The 21,569-nt window shown below is 32.9% G+C and overlaps 1 protein-coding gene across 1 annotated transcript; it reads left to right on the top strand.

Annotated features, from left to right (window-relative positions):
• Positions 1–10,682: 10,682 nt before the first annotated feature.
• Positions 10,683–11,435, top strand: LOC132723865 (uncharacterized; the record flags this gene model as incomplete). The annotated part of the gene is made up of 3 exons (XM_060708670.1): positions 10,683–10,787; positions 10,901–11,003; positions 11,279–11,435. Coding segments are annotated over exons 1-3 (333 nt in total), but the record flags the coding sequence as incomplete, so codon positions are not given.
• Positions 11,436–21,569: the final 10,134 nt, after the last annotated feature.

Here is a 21,569-nt window from a genome sequence, read left to right as displayed (position 1 = left end):
GGCAGCATTTATTTGTTGATGTCGTGTTAGAATCGAAATAATATATCCAAATCGTTGATTTTATTGCTTGATAACATCACTGTTTGTCGTTCGGATGCGCATCATTATATCATGAGGGCTACGCCCTCGTGATATAATTCCCCGCATCCGAACTCCAAACAGAGATGTTATTGAGCAATAAAATCACAGTTTGGGATATATTATTTCTTAAACATAAAATGCCATACCTGTCACGTTTCGACTTGCCACAACATTTACAAGGTCCTGTGCCGAGTAGCCAGTTTATGTGGTCATTAAGACAAATGTTGTCCAACATTATCCACAAACAATATCCGAGCTGGAACCGTCATATCTGCAAACTATGAAAAATGACAACTGTAATTGTGCTTAAACTGAAATCGACCTCCTTCTTAAATTTGAGACTTGTATTTTAATTTCTGCGATTAATTCATCTATATCGAAACTTCATTTAATATATTCACTTGAGTATGTATTCTGCTATCCATAGGGGCTTTATTCTATCCAGGACCTTTGGCGGTATTTTTAATATTATTCAAAATTCTTTGAACGTTTAAGGCTAAATGCATCAATCATGATTTTGTCCAATCAATATCTAGGCTATAACCTGCATAGATATTGCTTGCCCATAAAATATTGCGTGGGAGTTATCAACAATAAAAGTATGCGTGGGAGTTACCCAAATCATTTTTCTCTCATGTATTGGAATAGAAAATGACCTGTCAACATTTAACATGCCTAATATTTACATTTTCAAATAAAGAAATTCTATGAACATTTTCTCTTTGCTAACTCGACGTAGTTTAATCAAATTCATAAAAAAATACAAATTTTGCGTGAATGTTACCCGAAATATAATTGTTCACATTGAAAGTTTATGTTGAATTTTTGAGTGTTTGTAAAAGCTATGAGCACAGGGGTGGAAACTAAGGTATAGGCGGCAACAATTCTTTATTCCGCGTAGGCTGCAACAGGTCTCGTATGTAAGTAAAAGGGATATAATAAAGAATTACCTGAAAAACACATGTGAAGCGAGGTTTTTAGGCCGCCATATTGTCTGTTCGCGTAACCGTAAAAGTCACGTGATTCCCTACCGTGATTATAGTTATTTAGTATTGTGTATGGAAGTCAAAATACTACAAGTACTTTGTTGTACATTTTGCTACTTTTATCACAATTTCAAATTAAGCGCTTCTTTATTCAGATATCAATCCCGTAACATCTCCTGAACAATTACATAAACGTTATAGAATTAATATTTCCTTTTTCTGAAGAAGGTACAATTCATTCTTTCCTGAGGCATATTGTGTTTTTGTTATAACAAATACCACTATGGATAAATAAAATCACTGTACCATGTCTTTCAAGCAAGCTTTTAATATTTTTAAAATGACATTTCTACAGATTCATACTGTAAACGTACAGATACACACAACTATTTAGATTTTAGATATTGTTATCCTAAGGATACTAAAGTTAAAATACCATTCAATTTAGCGTAAATAATCATTACTATCGTGAAAAATAAAAACTTACGTTAAAAGAACAGCATTATCCAGATGTACTGATACATAATGGTATAGAGCAAGCTATAACTAAAGGACCCATTAAGACCACTGATCGTCAAGACACTCGTACTTCCGGTCATAATGTTATCCCCTTTGTTTCCACACTCACAGAAATACAAATGTTTCCCAAGTTTAACATTCACGTAAAACAAGTTACAAAATTGTAATAGAATTAAGTATGTATAGCGAAATAAAAGAATGATATAAACAGTAAAATTCTAAGAGACAGCGGAAAAACAGATTTTGTCTTCATCAAGTTTTGATATGAAAGTTGACACTCTGTCGGTAACAAAATGTAATAGAAGCAGATGTAAGACATACCCATCAATTATAGAAGGAAATACAATTCAGTTCACGAATGGTTAAAAAATCACAGTTAAACAAAGTATGAACTGTGTAACTAAAAAGGATATAATTATAAAGTATTATTTGTCCAAATTGTCGGCTATTTTTATCACACAAACAAGAAATAAGTTAAAGTTTAGAATGAATTTGCTTAGACCTCCCTTTATGAGAGTGCACTTTTATAACGTAACGTCATTGTTATATTTGTCGCACGTTTGTAACGTCGTTTTTCATTGGATAATCTTGACGTTTATATTATTAGTTATAAAGATTGTTGACAGGTTATCAAACTCCTCACATTGATTACCTCCCTTGGCAGAATTGTAATCACTGCCTTCAAAGACGTCACATGATGATGAAAGTCACATGACGTAACGTCGAAATTCAAATGTAAATATCGACCGTTACAAAGAAAATCTAACGTTATTTTTCTCTTTCTGTTTTATTTTTAACTTTTAGTGCCTACTAGTTCGGAGCAGCTAGAATGCGACTGTGATTATCACCCAGGCGGCTGTTCCATCAGCCGACCAGCTCCTTCAGGTATGGCTTGTCATTGTGAATACAAAGGAGCCTGGACATGTGGAGGAAGCGTGTCTCATTGTCTGAACCCAAGCTCCTATTACTGCTCTGATCCCGATTATTCTGTACATTCATGTCTTTTAGGGGGCGGTGATTGTGAAGGGTATAAATCAGCCACGTGTGATTGTGATTACCACCCAGGAGGTTGTTCAATAAGTCGAGCTCCGCCTCCAACCACGGCATGCCGTTGTTCTTACAAGGGATTTTGGACATGTGGCGGAAGCATAACAAGGTGTAGAGATTTTAACAGTTATTACTGCTCTAACCCAGACAGGTCCATTTACACGTGCCGCCTTGGAGGTGGAGACTGTGATGGATACTGATTTAGAACGTACATTTTCCAACTTATATAAAGCCTTGTTTTGTTTTGAAGTTATTAGTAATAAAATGTTTTGTCATTGATATCTTCTGGAAATATAACAAAACATCTTATTGTGGATTAAATATTTCTTTGCTTTACTATCTCAATTTTTTAAGAAAAAACAGAGCTATCGTCATGGCCCTTTCTATGGTGTTGTATTTTCTCCGTCATGGCTCATATCCTCAGAAATTATCGAAGCTGTCCTTTTCACACTTGGTGTACTTTTGTATACTTTTTCGCTATTTCAATAAACAGCCGTTAAGAAATGTAAGATAATGCAAAGTTATGCCCCTACATGACTTAGATTTTTTGTTGTCCTAAGCTATATGATAACGTTCATTTCTTCAAAATTATTAAAATGATTCATTTAAATTTTGAGTACTTTTTTCCCTCTCATAATTATTATTTTCAAAAGAACGGATTAACATTTTTGCCGTTATGTCCCTTATTTTAAAAATGTTTGTATGAAATAAAAATGGCAATTAATTGCATTCAAGCGAGTGACGCATGCACAAAGTCATTGCTGAACGAATAAAACCCTACTTAAAATAGCAAAATAATATTTTGTTTCGGAACATTTTATTCTGTAAACGTACATTATTCATGTGTATTTAATAACAGAGACATTCTACGTTACAACTTTTTCGGAACCAACCATATAATAATTGAACCAATATAATTTTACTGTTGATACATTTTATGTAAGATATAGATTAATACCATTTAAACTGACTTAATTATTTAACGAAGAAAATAAGACCGTGTCAAATAGTATTTATCGGCGTATTTATCTCTACATTTATAAAGATAGTCCTTAAAAAAGCACACATTAACGAAAAAACATCATAAAATATCTTATTTGAATTGCAGCTAGTTCACCTTGTTCAGATGTGGATTTATTTTATATTTATAATTAAAACACTCATAGATAATGATATAGTATGTTTCATGTATGTTGACCTTATGATTATTATCATTAAAGTTTACCAATAGGATAGGAGGTCTGAAACTAACAAAGATGATGTTCTGGTCTCTAATGCATTGTATTGATAAATGGGAAATGTGCAGGATAATTAACAGAATAATTATTGAAATGCAATGGACGAACCTTGCATACGTAAAACAACAACATAAAAGTGAAAATGTAAATGCTATGCACCAGGCAATAAACTGCACCACCAATTTTCTCGACAACTTCCAATGCGTATGTTTTTGTTGTTGTTGTTTGTGTGTTTGTTTGTTTGTTTTTTTGTTTTGTTTTGTTTTATTTTTTTTTGTTGTTTTTTTTTGTCAAAAAAGTACAACATCAAAAAATACAACAGATAAATTTAAAGCAGAAACAAAAAAAATTGATGCTACATTTGATGTTTATCAATATTTCCGATTTCGTTTTGTAATTATTTTATTATGAAAAACAATTTATCTTGGAACGCATATACTGTATGTAACATGGCATGTATAAATTCCTTGATTTATAACTGGAAAAGGAGTATAGATAAAGATTACCAACTGTACAAAATACCCGTATAATTACTTTTTCTGCGGGAACTTTTTTTCTGCTATTTCTGCGGTTCATAAAGGCACCGCAGATTTAAAATCCGCAGAAAATTAAGCCTTTTCCCATGTTAATGTCCGAGTATTTCAGCTACCAGTATTGGTTTGTTTGACGGCTGTATTGTATTGGCTGTTGTTGAAGGAAACGTTATTAATAAATGCAATTAAACACTAAAATTGTGTCCGGTTTATACTGCTATTTTTGTTTTAATCATATTTAACTATATCATTATCAAAGACTTGATATAAACAACCCTTGTTTGTTATTGTTATTAGAAGCTGCAATAAACATACTCTTTAATTTGTATTTGTACAATATCCTGTCTATGTGCGATTTTGTCATTGTTTTTTTTTAACACTTCATATTTATTAACATAAAGTAGGAAAATTATTGTCATTGCATTTTTTTTTCTTGTTTATTAACGTGTATATACCAGACATGATGATTATGGCGAAACACATTATCAGTCGTCTGCATCTTTAATGGGAAGTAATGTAGTATCAACAAATCTTGAAATGATGTCTGTTCTTATTGGTTAATTTTGTACAAATATCTTAATTAAAATGTAGAAATAAAACGCATCAATGCAATATTTAATGATGACACCGCAGAAATAAGATATTCAGAAATTTAAACACCCTTATTTGAACAATTTCCTAGAAAGAAAAAAATCTTTGCGGTTGATTTTTCTCTCTAGCAATTTGAATAAGTTCTAATGTTATCTATTATGAAATGTTTTCTTAAGAAGAAAAAATGTCTTCAAATGTCGTCGTTTTCACACTGCCTAAATAGTTTCCAACCTTCAATTTTAAATGTTTTTTCCCGCTATATGGTAATTAAATGACTTATGTGTTATTATTGAAATAACTATCAAATAGGTTTGAATGTTTAACGAACATGGGTAAATTCGTCATCCACAATAATACTAAAAACAACAGGTAAAATATACGTGTCGAATATATTTCAAAATCAAAATCAAAAATCCTTTCCAATAGAAATAAATGAACAATCTGATGTAAGAGGGTTGCTTATATAATAGGACTGAATTGATAAAAGAACTAACTGCTTATTGAATACATTGAATTTTCTTAACATCTTATCAAGACTATTACTGAAAATCTTAAATTAAAGCAGCATGCCTCCTGATGATCGAAAATATTTTAATAAATCAAACTTGTGAAAAATGAACTAAGATTTTAGGCAAAGTAGAAATATTCAAGATTCAAGTAATAACTTACATGTTATGAGCGATTATTGGTGATTTTTACCTTATGTATAATATATTTCTACTGCGTTACTAACGCAGTAAGAGCATTCTTTTGCATATTTTGACCTCTTTTTGTAATAAACGTGGGTTGTAAGTGCCATTGATAATGTGTAAAATGTTTCTTTTTGGTTACTGTACAATATCCATTTAATTTTATTTTCAAAATTTTCATGAAAATGAGCAATAATCTGGAGGTGTGCTGCTTTAAAAACTGCAAAGCGAGCACATATACATGTAAAAGGTACAGGAAACAACTCACAGAGCACTTTCTTGTCTCTTGACGTCTCGTCATTTTTTCTCCAAATTAAAGCCAAGAGCAGCCTTGGAAAATGACATTTACTTTCAAAACGTTTAAATTGCTTGTTTTGGTGTGTGGTAAGTGTTATTGTAGTTGATGTTGTTTTTGGATTGGGGTTTTATTGTCGCTGTTGTATTGAAAATGATGTCTTAAATTTTAAACTTTAAACTTTTTAATTTCATTATAGATCCAAAACTTTTACATCAAGATTACATCATGAGCGTCTAGAAACACCTTAAAAGTGTTATCTCACAAACCATTTGAATAGGATGTTCTTTTTTTGCCACGAGCAAATTCACAGTTATTTATGAAATACATCTCCGCTCCGAAATAAATTGATTTCTTTAAAAAAAATATTACAAACCAAACGCACATTTGTCCAACAATAAGTCTTAAATATTTAAAGAAACTTTTAATGAAGATGATTAAAATACAGATTCATATAAAAACTTTTACAAAAGTTTTTAGATCATTATTAATTGTACATACAAGTTCAAATGCTCACTGAAAAATTACAAGGAATTTCAGTTAGTACATTAGTACATTAATGAGAGTTAAAGACAACAAATTTCTACAAAATGGGATTTGTCTTACCATGTGGAAATGATACCAGAACCATTAGACAAGACTTAAAATTATCTTTGTTTTTCCTCCCGCGACCAATGCCAGTTTGGATAGGGTAGGTAGGTCGATAAAATATCATTTTTTTAAAATATTGATTCTATCAAAATTATACAGAGTTCAAAATAAATTGAGAAAGTTAAGCATCTGTTTAAATTTTAGAAACATATTTTCAGTTTTAATCAACATCTATCCCAGTTTGTATATTTTCAATTAATAAACATGAGATGGATAATGACTTAAAATGTACATGTTTGAACTTAAATATAGCCTTGTTTTGTTTCGTAGTAATTAGTATAAAATTGTTTTTTCATTGATAACTACTGGAAATATAACAAAACATCTAATTGTGGCTTAAATATTTCTTTGCTTTAAGAAAAATCAGAGCTATCGTCATGTCTGTTTTTCCGTCATGGTTCATATCTTCAGAAACTATCGAAGCTGTTCTTTTAACACTTGGTGTACTTTTGTATACTTTTTCGCTATTACAATAAAAAGCCGTAATGAATATGTAATGCATAATGATAATGATAATGCAAAATTATGCCCCTACATGACTTAGATTTTTAGTTGTCCTAAGCTATATGATAACGTTCATTTCTTCAAAATTATTTTAAACTTTGAGTACTTTTTTCTCTCCCATAATCATTATTTTCAAAAGAATGGATTAAAAATTTTGCCGTTATGTCCCTTATTTTAGCTAACCAATGCACGAACAACTACTTGAGTGATGATGTGTTTTTGGCGTCCCTAGCGTTCGACAATTTCTTTTAATAACATCACCTTCTGAACCAATTAGGGATTTTGAACAAACTTCACAGAAATGATCTCTAAATGATCTACAAAAGTTGAGTAAATGTTGCCAGTCTGATGTACATGTATAAGTATATGAAATTAAATCTTTAAACTCATCTGAGAAACTACTTTGTCTTTGGCATGTATCACCAACCACATTTTGGTCCTTCACGAAAGTTGTATGCATTATGACCCTAAGGTCAAAGTTAATCCCGCATTGGTATCATTTTGTTTGCACAGTCTTATCACAAAGGAAATTAAATTTGAATGTTTTCTGGGATTAAATGTTCTAGAGTTTAGTTATTTTTGGCATTTAACAGATAAGCGGAGTAGTTTAGGCTGATTGATTGGACATCAAACACCGATGTGGATAAGAATCCCGTTAGGGACGAATCCCGTTAGGAATTTAGGATTCTTTCTCGTAATGAAGCTATCTAACCAACTAACAGAACGTTGGTGGTTCTACTCGGGTACCCCTTCGTTCCTAAAAAATTATGGGGGGTGTCTGGTATCCTTGACAATGTAAATCATTTTAAACTAAGTGACGCATTCTCTCCCCAAGGTTTTTTTTAGAGTAAAACATTGTTTTGTAAATGATCGAATGTAATGCTAAATGTCAAATATCTAAACTCTGTCTGTGGAGAACCTTCATAAATATTTCATTTTCAAGTCTATTTTAACTCAAATAGCATCAAACTAGAACCATTGATAAATACAGTAAAAACCCTCAATTAAGACCACCATCGGGACTGGTCCAAAGTGGTCTTAATTGCGGGGTGGTCTTAATTGTGAATATTCTTACATACTTTATGACCATGATCTATTTTAGACATGTTCTATGGACAAACAATATGTATATTAACAATATAAAGTATTTTATAATAATAATATATAATCTGATCGAAATATATTTCTGAAGAAATTTAACATTAAATTCTATTTGGTCTGATTTGAATATCAATTATCAAATGATAAATATAATTCACCTGTCAAATCAGAAATTAATTTTTCACAAAATAAATGTGCTGAAAGCAACATTAAACCACTCTAAATTTTACTTTCTCACCTTTTTTCATACAAAAACCCAAATAACAACAGTTTTTTGACACCTTGTGAAATCAAGTGTCAAGCTTAAGAGCATTCAAGCAGATAATAACAACAAATTTAAGATAAGATAGGTGTTGACTTTGATATCAGTGGTCTCAATAGTGGGGTCAAATAAAGAATAAAACAATGAAATGGGACTGAATCTGGTGGTCTTAAAAGTGGATAAGCGGGGTGGTCTTAATTCTGGATCATGTAAACATTGATATAAAGAACAGAAAATTCCGTTCTTTTACAAAATGGTCTTAATAGCGGGTGGTCTTAATTCCGGGGTGGTCTTAGGTAGGGATTCTACTGTATGACTTTTGTAATCGGCCACCTTATGAACTTTCTGGGTAGCTTTGTAAAATCAACCTTGTCATCATGTGGAAATTGTTGTTTAACGTGATTGCGGATGCACTGTCCACATAAACACTGCCATCTCTGAGCAATCTGTGCTAAGGTGAGCTAAAAACAAAAGGTGCATGTAAGAAAAGGTTACTGCAGACACTGCTGACTCTGCGTTCATTGAACGCCGCCTTTTCTTGTCGATCTTGTTTATCATATTTTATATATTTGTGATATCCGTCCATATTTAATTTATATAGCAGGTCTCGAGTCGAAAACAACTTCATGAAAAAACTGACAAAAAAATGTTACAATTTTATAAAAAAAAAAGCAGATATGAATTACAAAAGAATAACTTTAAGTTTCATAAACCTCCCATTTCTTATTCATTATTTTCCTCGTTTTATCTCCTCCTTTGTTAGAAACAGGATGTTATCAATGTATGTGAGCTAGCATTGCATACCTGTTTTACATTTATAAAATCGTGAACTGCGTTTTAAAGGTAGGAACATAAAAGAAACTACATGTTGAACCGCATACATTTTTATTTATTTTATTTTATTTGCTCAAAAGTTTTTTTTATTTTTTTATTTTGTTTTATTTTTATGTGCGTGTCCCATGATACAGGCACTAATTGGTTGCCACTATGTTTTGTATTATACGGCTTTCTTGCTGCGATCACGGGTGACCAAACGCAGCTTTGCATGTCCCTTGTCGAATACTCTCGGATAAAGAAATACCGTAACGGTATTTACCATTTCTTTTCTTTGTTTAACATGCAAATATCTACTACCAAATAAGACATTAATTCTTATAATGACGTTATATTGTTCTGAAAGATGTCTCCAAATACAGATGTATATATCAATTTATGAATGCATAATGATAGTGCTATGACAATAATAAAATGGCACAACTGTCTGTGTAGGCAGATTATTTTAATCCCTAAATAATCATTTTACGCAGTAAGTGTTATAGTGATGAACGAGTTTAATACGTTGAAGATTTTCTGTGTAACTAGAAGAATTAAGGAAATGCAAACAATAATTTGAATTTGCTTACTTTAGTGTGGAAAGCACGACTTACAAAAAACGTACTGGTTGACATGAACTTCTCTGTAGTAATTGATACACGTATCAACAATTTCCTAATAAGAAAAAAATCTTTCCGGTTGATTTTTCTCTCTAGCGATTTGAATAAGTGCTTATGTTATCTATTATGGAAGAAAAAACTGTGTTCAAATGTCGTCGTATTCACAATGCCTTAATAGTTTCCAACCTTCAATGCTATATAGTAATTAAATGACTTATGTGTTATTGTTGAAATAACCATCAAATAGTTTTGTATGTTTAACAAACATGGGTACATACGTCATCCATAATACATGTTATAATACTATAAACAACAGGTAAAATATACGTGCATTAGAACAACAGGCGAATATATTTCAAAATCAGTTTCAGAACTCCTTCTAAATGGAAATAACTGAACAATATGATGTAACAGGGTTGTTAAATAGGGCTGCATTCATAAAGAACGAACTGTTTATTGTATACATTGAAATTTTAAATAGATTACAAGTGTATCTTATGAAGACTATTACTAAAAACTGCAAAACGAACACATATACGAGTACATTTTAAAAAGCGCAGATAAAAAGTCACAGAGCACTAGCAACGTAGTCTCTTGGCGTCACGTCATTTTTTTTCCTCCAAACTATTATGACGAGAGCAGTTGTCACATTGTAAAGTGACCCCTACAGAACAATGATCCTCGGCTAGTATTTTATATAAAATAGTGACCCCTTCTTTAAAATAGTGACCCCCTTATGTATAAAATAATAACTGGGACACATGGACCAAATTCAGTATAAAGCATGCTCCATCATTGTTTACAGAATTACGGATTTGGCGAGAAAGGACTTTATCTTCATGCAGATAATTGCGGAGGTAAATCTTGTTTTTACATTAACTTATGAATAAAAATATTCAGCATATTCATTGATTAATAATACTAAAACAAGTAATATAAAGTTATTTCCGTTCCATTTTCTTGTTAACAGGTCAAAATAAGAATAGATACACACTGGCGTATCTTTGTTGGAGAGTAAACAGAGGGTTACATGAACACATTCAATTGAATATGGCTATTCCCGGGCATACAAAGTAAGTACCTTGATATATTTATACATAGCATCGTTGCGGCATATTCGTAAGCGTTGGTTATGTTACTAAAGTAATAAAAATCCTTATGTTTCGTCACAAAATTTAATAAAATCCTCATATCTTATTCAGATATAAGTGAACACATAATTAAGTAACAGCCTACTCAAAAATATGTGACGAAGTGGATTTTACTACTACATTGTTTTAATGGTTATGTGATAACTAATTTGTTTGTACTGTCATTCTTTAAGTCTTGTATTTTATTTTTATCTAAGGTGTCTTGTCGATGGTGGCTTCGGGCGAATTAAAAAGCTATTCAAGAGGTCTGATTGCGAGAGTCTGAGTCAATTTGCAGACATTGTGGATAAATCGGCAAGGAACAATTTCCCTGTTTTATATCGAAATGAAAACAATGATCAAAACAGGGAAATGGTAATTAATTTCTACAGAGTTTAAACAGATTTTCGATAACTAGTTAATAATATAATGTAAGCTTAAACATTATAACAAGCATGTATAATAATGATGATCACTATCACAGCCACGCCGATCGCTAGCAATACACATACATAGTAGCAACAAACAAAAACGTTTTTATTTTAAATGCAACAGAAGAAAAGAAAGGCAATACCTAAAATCTTTTTTCACAAAGATGGTATATTTTTCAATAAGAATATACGTTATATACATTATTACCTGCATTTAATAAAATAACATTATTTTAACACAGGTATGACTGGAAGTCGTATTTGACGCGATATTTCCTACAAGTGAAAGGCATACAGAAATACACTGCTTCAGATTTTCTGCTGCTAACAAGTCGGCTGTGTTTGTAAAGGAAAGAACAGATAGCGAGGAGATAAGAGTTCCGCTGATAAGACGTAATACTGAAGTTCTAACAACAACCTTTCACGAGGTCATACAGCCCGCAGGATTAGTCGTACACGGCGCAAATATTTATACCGTAACGTAAGAAAATATGTGCGTCCTGCATACCAAGATGGCACGTGCCCGGCATACACTGAAGAGTGATTCACGCTGCATGCGTACAGACTGACTGATGAATTTTGTTATTGTTTTCAAGTTCAGTTGTTACCATTTTTATAATTAAAGTTTTGCTTTTAAGTTTCTTAGGTTATGACAGCAGGGGCCAAGTCTTATAATTATAAAATGTAATTGTTTTACATGTATTATTCAAGAATACGATAATTTTGAAAATAGTGTTATAAAATAGTTTTTAAATTATATTTTAATATCTTACTTTTATAAATTTTAGTATTATTCTAGTAAGTGCAAAATTAAAACTTTTGAAACACTTGACTCATTTGTTATCTGCTAAACTACATTTGACGTCGTCATAATTATTATGACGTTACGTAAATCTGTCGTTGACGTTGCATTAATGTCCTCTTTTAAACCTCTATATCTCAAAAAGTATTTGCAATATCACTGTGAAATAAAGTGCATCGTGCACAATAATGCATGTCCTAAAATATTAGCCATAAAACTAAAAATCGATAAAAAAAAATGCCCGAGTGCCCTTTTCTCGTGGCGGCGGTCATATTTTAAGTCAACGTCATATTACAATTGCGTATACATGTACTTGTTGTTGCTGTTGTTGTGACTGTTGCAGTTGTTGTACTGCCGCAAAAACAACTGACAAAACAAAAGTAAAATTTAGAGGTCCCGCTAAGAATAAGGGAACATCTAATAAAAATGAAATTTCAAGTTTTAAATGCTAAATGCAAATTCTCCTATCTGAAAGAGTGTTCATTTTCAGTTAAAACACAGAGCTTCGGTAAAGAATGAGTTCAAAGCTCAGAGCAAAGCAATCTTTTTCTCTCTTTAAAGCATATCAGCTATATATAGGCCATCATCCTTTAATAGGTAAATAGGTATTTTGACTGAAAGAAATCAGTTCTTTATCACTTATTTATCAAACGTCGCCGGCGCCCTCGCTAATTAACGTATTTTCGCTCTTCGCCCCCGCCAATTTACATCTTGTTGATTCTCGATTTGTTGCTTTTTTGGCGGGATGGCGGGACAAAAACATGCTTATAAGCGGCAGTGCGGGGAGATGTTTCATAGAAAACGCGTTATATAGCGGATGTGCACGGCGAAGTTTTATTTATTAAACTTCTCCCCGCGCTACCGCTAATTAGCATGTTTTCGCCCACGACCCCGGCGTTTAATTTATTAAATTTCGTTCTGCGATCCCGCGAGTCGAAGTTTTTTAACCTACGTTCGAGTCCCGCTAATAAGCGTGCCCCCGCTATTAATTCTCAACTTTTACGCTTGGCGGGGTCGCGGGACGAAAACACGAGTGGCACAAAACAGCACATCTGATTATGTCGTTTGTAGTTTTCCATCGATAAAATCGTCTATGGTTCTTCTCTTGCGAGGTTTTAAAACCATTAAACGTCCAACATAAATAATGACATTTCGCCTTACTTGACAGTCATGTTTTTGCCGGCTCGCCACGGCGAGCCGGTATTACGTTAGGATTTTACTGAGAAACAACCTAAAACTCCGAATCCATCCAAAATTTTAATCGAAGCTTGGCTTCCAGCTTTCTACAAAATTTATCTATCAGGGCTAGGATCCAAAATACTCTAGCCAATCAAATTTGATCTTACATAGCGTCAAAAAACCTTCAATTTTCACGCCATTTTTAAAAAACAGCAAGTATTGTTTTGAGCGCAAAGATATAATGATGATTAAAATGTTTGTTTTCATGGATTCTTTTCAATAAATCATATTTACACTGACTTTTGATTTAGCGATTTCACCAGTCCTGTTTTCTCTGTAGTAAGTTTTAGTTTGGTTAATTAAAATAAACGACATCTGGTTCTGTGCATTTTTTTTCTTTTTCCTTTTTTCCGGTCATTTCATCCTTTCCGGTATTTAGTGTATGTATTTACTGGCCGGGATCCGGGATCGTATAAGATATAGAGGAAAAAACTAATAAACTATATTTGTGTTGATTATTGTCGTGATGAAAGGCCATTAAACGTTAAGTTTTTTTTTTATTGTATGTAATGAACGTTAAATTAATTTAACTTAGGATATAGATATATTTAGAGCTATTTATTAACAAAATCACAATACTTATACATTTTTGTAATTATATGCCTAATTAATTGGAAAAATCAAAGACTATATTCTTGAATTGGTCAAATCCCAGGATCTCTATATGTTTTAATAAGATCCCAGCTTTTCTGAAAACAATATTTTTGAACTGGCCAATTCCTGGGATCTCTTTATATTTTAATACGACCCCGGCTTTTCTGAAAACTATATTCTTGAACTGGTCAATTTCCGGGATCCTATTTTTTTAATAGGATCCCGGCTTTTCTGGCTGAATTGATTGACAACTTGTGTTTACTTTAGGACTTGTGTCTGTCACTCATTCCAATACTAAATAACATATTACAACTTAACTTCGTATAAAGAGACATCTTTATGAATTCTACTTATCTATTATTTTTTCTGGTCAAGGTCAACAGGCCATATAGTAAATGTGCTTGTATCATAGTTTGGGGACTTTTCTGTTGAAAATGTGTCAGAGTTAAATCGTATACATATACATGTACAGTGCGTTAACTGGAGTGCGGGTATTAGTTACCCGCACTCCAGAGCGTGCCCATTGATTGGTTCATTTTTGCTGGGGTTTACATATTGTGACGGAAGAGAAAGGGAAAGCGATAGAAATATCATATTTAGATGCTCGTTCATTGGTTCATTTTTGCCGGGGTTTCATATTGTGACAGCAGGGAACGTGTTTTTATGTTTGACTATGATACAAAAGAGAAAGAACACCAAAACACTCGGCAATCTGATTTATACTCGGGAGCTACGCCCCCTCGTACAAATCAGATAGCCTCGTGTTTTGGTGCTCTTTCTATTACATAGACATAGGGACTTCATTCTATCTGTTTACATGCATCTTCATATATACTCATATTCCTCTTTGATAAACTGAGAGAACTGGCTTCCATAACTTTATATGTCACTTTTTTTTGATGTTCGCTGAAGTCTCTTCAGCTAACAGAACTGTCATTTTTACATTTAAACACACCCCTGGAAAAAATTACGAAGCGAGTCGCTACTAGCTTTTTTAAAAGCTAACCTTGTTTAATATCTACGTTAAGCGCTCTCGAATGTTGTTTTCACAATTAATGCCCCAAGAAGGTAAACCCTTTTACTTATATACTTCAATGTGTCATTCATTATTGCGAATAAAAGAAAAATAAAATATTTGAGTCGCACAAAATGAAGGAAAGTTCTATATTTTTGCACAACATAACATGCATATGACATTGTCAATAAATGTTAAACAGAAATTTCTATGCTTTAATGGAAAATATTGCAATTTGAAATTTTAAAAAACAAAAATAATAAGAGCAAACAAATTTGAAGTTTGTAGGTTAAAATTGAAAAAATATGCTAGCGTTAGAAACATTGTCATGCATGATGTGAGTAATGACAAAGAACAATTAATTATCTTAAGTTCAAAAATGAAACGCAGATAATTCTGGGAATACAGGAGCTTGATTTTTATAACTCTTATCCATATGTAAAAAGTAACATTTGTTGATATAAATTCCAAGTTCAGGGGGGAATTATTCTGGAAATAGTCATGCTAGCGTTATGAACCTTGTCACACAACATGTTGGTAATGATCAGAAATATATTTCTGCCTAGGACAAATTCACATTTATTTATGAAAAGCATCTCCGAAATAAATTAATTTCATTTAAAAACATTACAAACCACTCTCTTTCTAATGGAAAAAAGCACGTTTGTCAAACAATATGTCTTAAATATTTAAAGAAAATTGTCATGAAGATGATTAAAGTACTCATTCATAAGAAAAACCTTTGCAAAAGTTTTTAGATCATCATTAATTATACATACAAGTTTAAATTCTCACTGAAAAATTACAAGGAACTTCCATTACTACATTAACAACATAGTACATTATGAAGAGCGAACGACGAACAAATTTCTCCAAAATGAAATTTGTCTTACAGAGATACCAGTACCATTAAACAAGCTTAAAATCATCTTTGTTTTCTCCCTCCGACTCATACTAGTTTGATCGATAAAAAGAATATTTTTAATCCAACATATTGTTTTCTATCAAAATTATAAGGAGATCAAAACAAATTGTGAAAGTTTAGCACCTGTTTTAAGTTTAGAACCATATTTTCAAGTTTTATTCAACATCTACCCCAGTTTGTATATTAACAATTAAAAAACATGAGACAGATATAAATATTATCTCTGCTTCAATGTTTAACCAATTTTTTCTGGGTAATAAAATGTTTAGGGTAGCTGTGATTTTGTGTGTAGGTAGCGGGAGGGGAAACTAACAATATTTTATTCCAGGCCTTACACAGCTTCAATAATATGTTATCGCAAATCTTAACACATAATCGCGAAAGTTGACTTTTAATCATGTTATAATTGCATGCGCATGCGTGCGCGTATCTGTATTTTTAATTTTCAATATTTATATCTCATTTTTACATGAAACTTACTTTGTATCTTGGGTGGTTTCAAATTTTCTGTTAAAATTTAAAGGCTGTGAGTACCATAGCTTTGTAACTGTATGTAATGTCCCCGTCACACCAACGTGGCGTTCTTACGGTGGCCCAAACCAGTATTCTATGGAAAACGCCGAATTCGTTTTAGGAATCTTAATTATACGGGATATGTGCCGGTATATATATTCCAAACTTCAGCCAACCATCACACTTACGGTCTGCTTTGTGCGCTTACATGGCGTTCATAATGCGTTCCTATGGCGTTCTTACGGCGTTAATGAATATGCGACCTACTGGATCTTCAGTGTCTTGCGTTTTTTGGGGTGAGTACTATGACTGTACGGCGACAATGGCGTTCATGCCTCGTTCTCACGACAACAGCAAGATTGCCTGGAAACGTCATGGTCTTATTAAAGACTACAACGTCGCACTGCAGGCCAATTATATGCCCAACAATGTCGCAACTCGATCTTAAGGCGTTCATTGCGTTTCATTGTTAACAATCATGTTACTAATATTTCCAGTCTTAAAGTCCGAATCGATGAAAAAGAACTAAAACTTCCTATTATGTATTGGATTCCTAAATTACATAAAAAAACCTTACAAAGCCAGATTCATTGCTAATTCTACATCTAGCACAACAACTAAACTTTCTATTTTATTGACGTCTTGTTTGACTGCCATTAAAACACATGTAATTAGATACTGTGATAAAGTATACGAAAATACAGGCAAACATCTATTTTGGTCCATTAAGAATTCCGGTGAAATTCTGGATAAATTAAAAATTAAGAACTATCGGGCTTCAACTGTCAGTACATACGATTTTTCTACCCTTTATACTACACTGCCACATAATTTAATTAATGATAAACTAATTTCCCTTATTCAGAAAACCTTTGCACGAGAAAAAGTTACATTTCTTGCATGTAACTCTCAAAAAGCCTTCTTTACAAACTGTATTTGTTAAACAATATTACTATGTGGACCTGTGACGAAGTTTGTAGAGCACTCTCTTTTCTTTTAGACAATATTTATGTCAGGTTTGGTAATACCCTATTCAAACAAATTATAGGAATTCCTATGGGTACTAATTGTGCACCCCTGGTCGCCGATTTGTTTTTGTATTGCTATGAAAGAGATTTTATGTTAAGTCTCTCTGAAAATACACAACAAGATGTTATATCAGCATTTAATAACACTTCCAGATATCTTGATGACATTTTTAATTTAGATAATTCGTTTTTTGATCAAATGGTGTCTAATATTTATCCTACGGAGCTACAACTTAATAAAACGAATTCTTGAAATTTAACTACATCATTTTTGGATCTTCATATCACTATCAAAAACAATTCGATTCACACGAAAATTTATGATAAAAGAGATGACTTTGATTTTAGTATAGTAAATTATCCTCATTTGGATGGAGACGTACCGCACGCAACATCTTACGGAGTTTATATATCTCAGTTAATTAGATTTGCTAGAGCTTGTAGCAACGTAAAGGATTTTAACGAGCGAAATATTTTCATTACCGGTAAGCTATTAAAACAGGGCTACCGCTATTATAAATTATGTAAATATTTTACAAAATTTTACAATCGTAACTTTAATTTAATTTCAAAATTCAATAGTGATCTAAAAACACTTCTGCGACAAGGGATTAGCCAGCCTGATTTTTACGGTGATGTTGTTTACAAACTTCGTAAGATCTTGGGTCATTGTAATTTTTCTGTTGTGTTTACTAAAATTATAAAACGTTTTATTAAAAGGGGTTATGACCCTACTATCTTAAGACATACCGCATGCTTAGTGTTCAACCCATTTACAGTTGGACACTACGCTTTCCTCTTTTGATTACATCTGACGGGCCAAGTGGGAGACTATATGATGGACAGTTCTTAAAGCCCTTTGGGACTGAATTGCCTTAATGTTTGTCTTCTGTCTTGCTTCGTCGGGCCCTTGTAGGTGATATTCTTGTTGCTCTGTCTTCCTTTAAGACATCGAGTACTTTTGTTATGGTCATTGGGTTTACTTTTATATGTTTCTACATGATCATTTTGGTGTTTTACTTATTTAACCTTTTGTAACCATAACAACTGTTAGAATTTCACTTGGCGGGGATTCATTTTATTTACACTGTCTCGTTTTATAGGAACATGGTGGGGCTAAGAGCGAGGTTTGGTGCACCATTAACCGGTTTAAACTCCCCAGTAGTCATTATTATGCTGCTGACCGTTCCAAGGCGGCGCCCCTCTGTGTTCCTCAGATGTATGTCTATGTTGTTTTATACTGATTTGGTGACACTTTTGCTCGTGTCTCTTGTTGTTTCTCGTCTACGGTAAGTATCTTCCCTTGTCCCTAGTTTTTATTTATTTTATTTCCCCCCCCCCTTCCCCGTGTCTCATGTCCCCTTCCCCTGTGCCTTTTGACATAATGGGCCTTATATTAAATCATTTATTTGTTTTGTTTTAGTTCCTTATAAGTTACTAATTATGTATTCTGATGTAGTGGTTTGCCTGCCCGTACTCTGCCTTGTGCCCTGTCCTGTTTTTCTTTGGAGTCCTCCTGGGCTCCTTGCCGCTGACGCTTGTTGCTGGGTCGGATGGGGGCTGCGTTCATAGAATGCCGCCTTTCCTTGTCGGTCTTGTTTATCATATTTCAGTGCGTCCTAGGTCGCCCTTACACAGTAAAAACGCAAGCTCGAAGTGACGGGGATATAAGATAGAAAGTTTCTATATCTATTTTAAATCTAGTTGTAGTTGTTTTTTCCTTCTAATTTTCAAAACGTCACTTATTCATGGATACATACATGTATTTTATATCATTATGGAATGTGCATGTTCCAGTGTAAATGTATTTTCATTTCTTTCTTCCTAAGTAAAGATATTTTTACGATCAGACACCTTATACAAACTAAGGGAGACAACGCTTACAGAGATTCATATTTTTTGTAAATTGAGTTATTCATCTTAGACACGTGCTTTATTGTGACAAAGTGACATAAATGATCAATTACAGTTTGTCTTGAAATATAGTTAAAATATATCTGGAATGATTACCCTACTGTAGCGACCTTAAATGGTTTAAAAATAGAACATTAGAAAGGAATGCAGACTTGAGCAGTAACTATAACAAGATAGAAGATTGTTAAATGCCTTCTGATCAAGTTTAATCACTACTGACGTATATATCTCCAGCAGTAGGTTTCCTAATAAAGCCAGAACATTACTTTGATTGATATTATGTAAGAACTTTGTCTTAATTTAACCCAGTTAACAGTTAACCTAGATCTATATAATACTGTTCACCTATTTAAGTACATTTCCACTCAAGTTAAGTACAATTGTTACACTTACAGACATACTTTATTTTAGAGACAGTGTATTTTAAATTAAGTCCAAGTAATGCGTTTGAGAAATGCTTGCAAAGTAATTTAGAGTTAGCATCAATGGTTTTCTTACTTTTCCAAACCAAAGACTATACACATGTAAAGTTGACCGCGTCGCTCTTCCAATTAGAGCATTTCACTACATGTATTTAGTTACTACAGTCGAATACAATATGCATGTTCAAAGTCAAATAGTTCAGTTTATACATGTACGAATTTGTTTAATTTCGAATTTGTTGGAAGCTATAAGCTTATTTACAATATTCTCATATCTGTTCCTGCAATCAAACAGTACTAAGCTATGAGTGTGATTTTTTGCTCTCGGAAACAACTATATCTGACGGGGCTTGAACCTACGCGGCTGGCAATCCTTAGATTACTTGTTCGACGCGTTAATCACTCGGTCATTAACTATCGTTAACATAACAATCAGCATAGCTTTGTTTAAATTGATGTGCAGGACAAATTCTCGAGGATCTAGCGCCATGATCCCAAAACATTTTAATTTTGTAGGATTGTAGGAGATGCGTTCTGACGTATAAATAGTGAAAACAGAATCCCTAAAGAAAGCCCAACACGGCAAAATTGTAAATGTTGCAGGCTCGGTTTGATTGAGCCTGTTCATGGACGGTAATGGAGATTGCAAATTACCGTCCACGCCCCCTAGCACCGGCTTAAGCAGAATTCAACATTTAAACACTAAAATGGTGAAATTTTGAATTTAGAAACATCCGCAGATGTGTTCATACGGCGGTCATCATGGAACCTTCAATGTGACACTGTAGTGTCATTCCATGAAAAGCGTCGTATGGTCCCAAAGAAAAAGAAAGCGTGTGCCCTAAACGAGAAAACAATGGGCGGAACTAAATAAAATGGAATTTTGAAAGGGGATCTGAGGTTACGAAGCCTGCATTTCACAGATAAGACGTCAAAAGACAAATTTTAAAAGCAGGCAACATATCGTAAGGGTGATTATACAGTATTCAAGTAGGAATACTGGAACCACCCAAATTGAAAAGGCCAAATACAACAAACTAAAAATACCATATAAAATGTATACACAACAATAATGTCGTGCTGAACGATCTTCAAGGATCGAAAATATAACATCATTGATTAAATGTACGGGGAGACTTTTTACAGCCGCCACACGGCACAAATAACACGGATGTGACAATGAAATAGTGAAAACAGAATCCCTAATGAAAGCCCATCACGGCAAAATTGTAAAATGATGCAGGTTCATGGACGGTAATGGAGATTGCAAGTAACTTACAAACCACAGACAGTTTTACTAACAATGACTACCTAAGCAGGTTACATATCGGTAATGTTGTTTGCAAAAAAGGTACGAAATAATATTTTGTGATCTATACACATACGATATCAATGTTTGTAAAAGTTTCATAAATATATTATCTTGTAAAAGAAATGAGTCATAAATTGCCCCATCTGACACCATGTCCAGTTTAAAAGATGTGTTGTCAGTCCTGAAAAGAAAACATAATAAAGAGAAAAATTACATTTTTTTACAATTGACTTTCAGTGCAGCATATATTTTGTTTAAAATGCGAGGTCCGATAAAAATAAAACACCTCCGTTATTTTTGATAACCTAGTTATT

Source organism: Ruditapes philippinarum, unplaced genomic scaffold (genome assembly GCF_026571515.1).
Source record: "Ruditapes philippinarum isolate M1 unplaced genomic scaffold, ASM2657151v2 ctg2547_1_1_1_1, whole genome shotgun sequence".
In the NCBI taxonomy this organism is placed as follows: Eukaryota; Metazoa; Mollusca; class Bivalvia; order Venerida; family Veneridae; genus Ruditapes; species Ruditapes philippinarum.
This window is presented reverse-complemented; position numbering and strand designations above follow the sequence as displayed.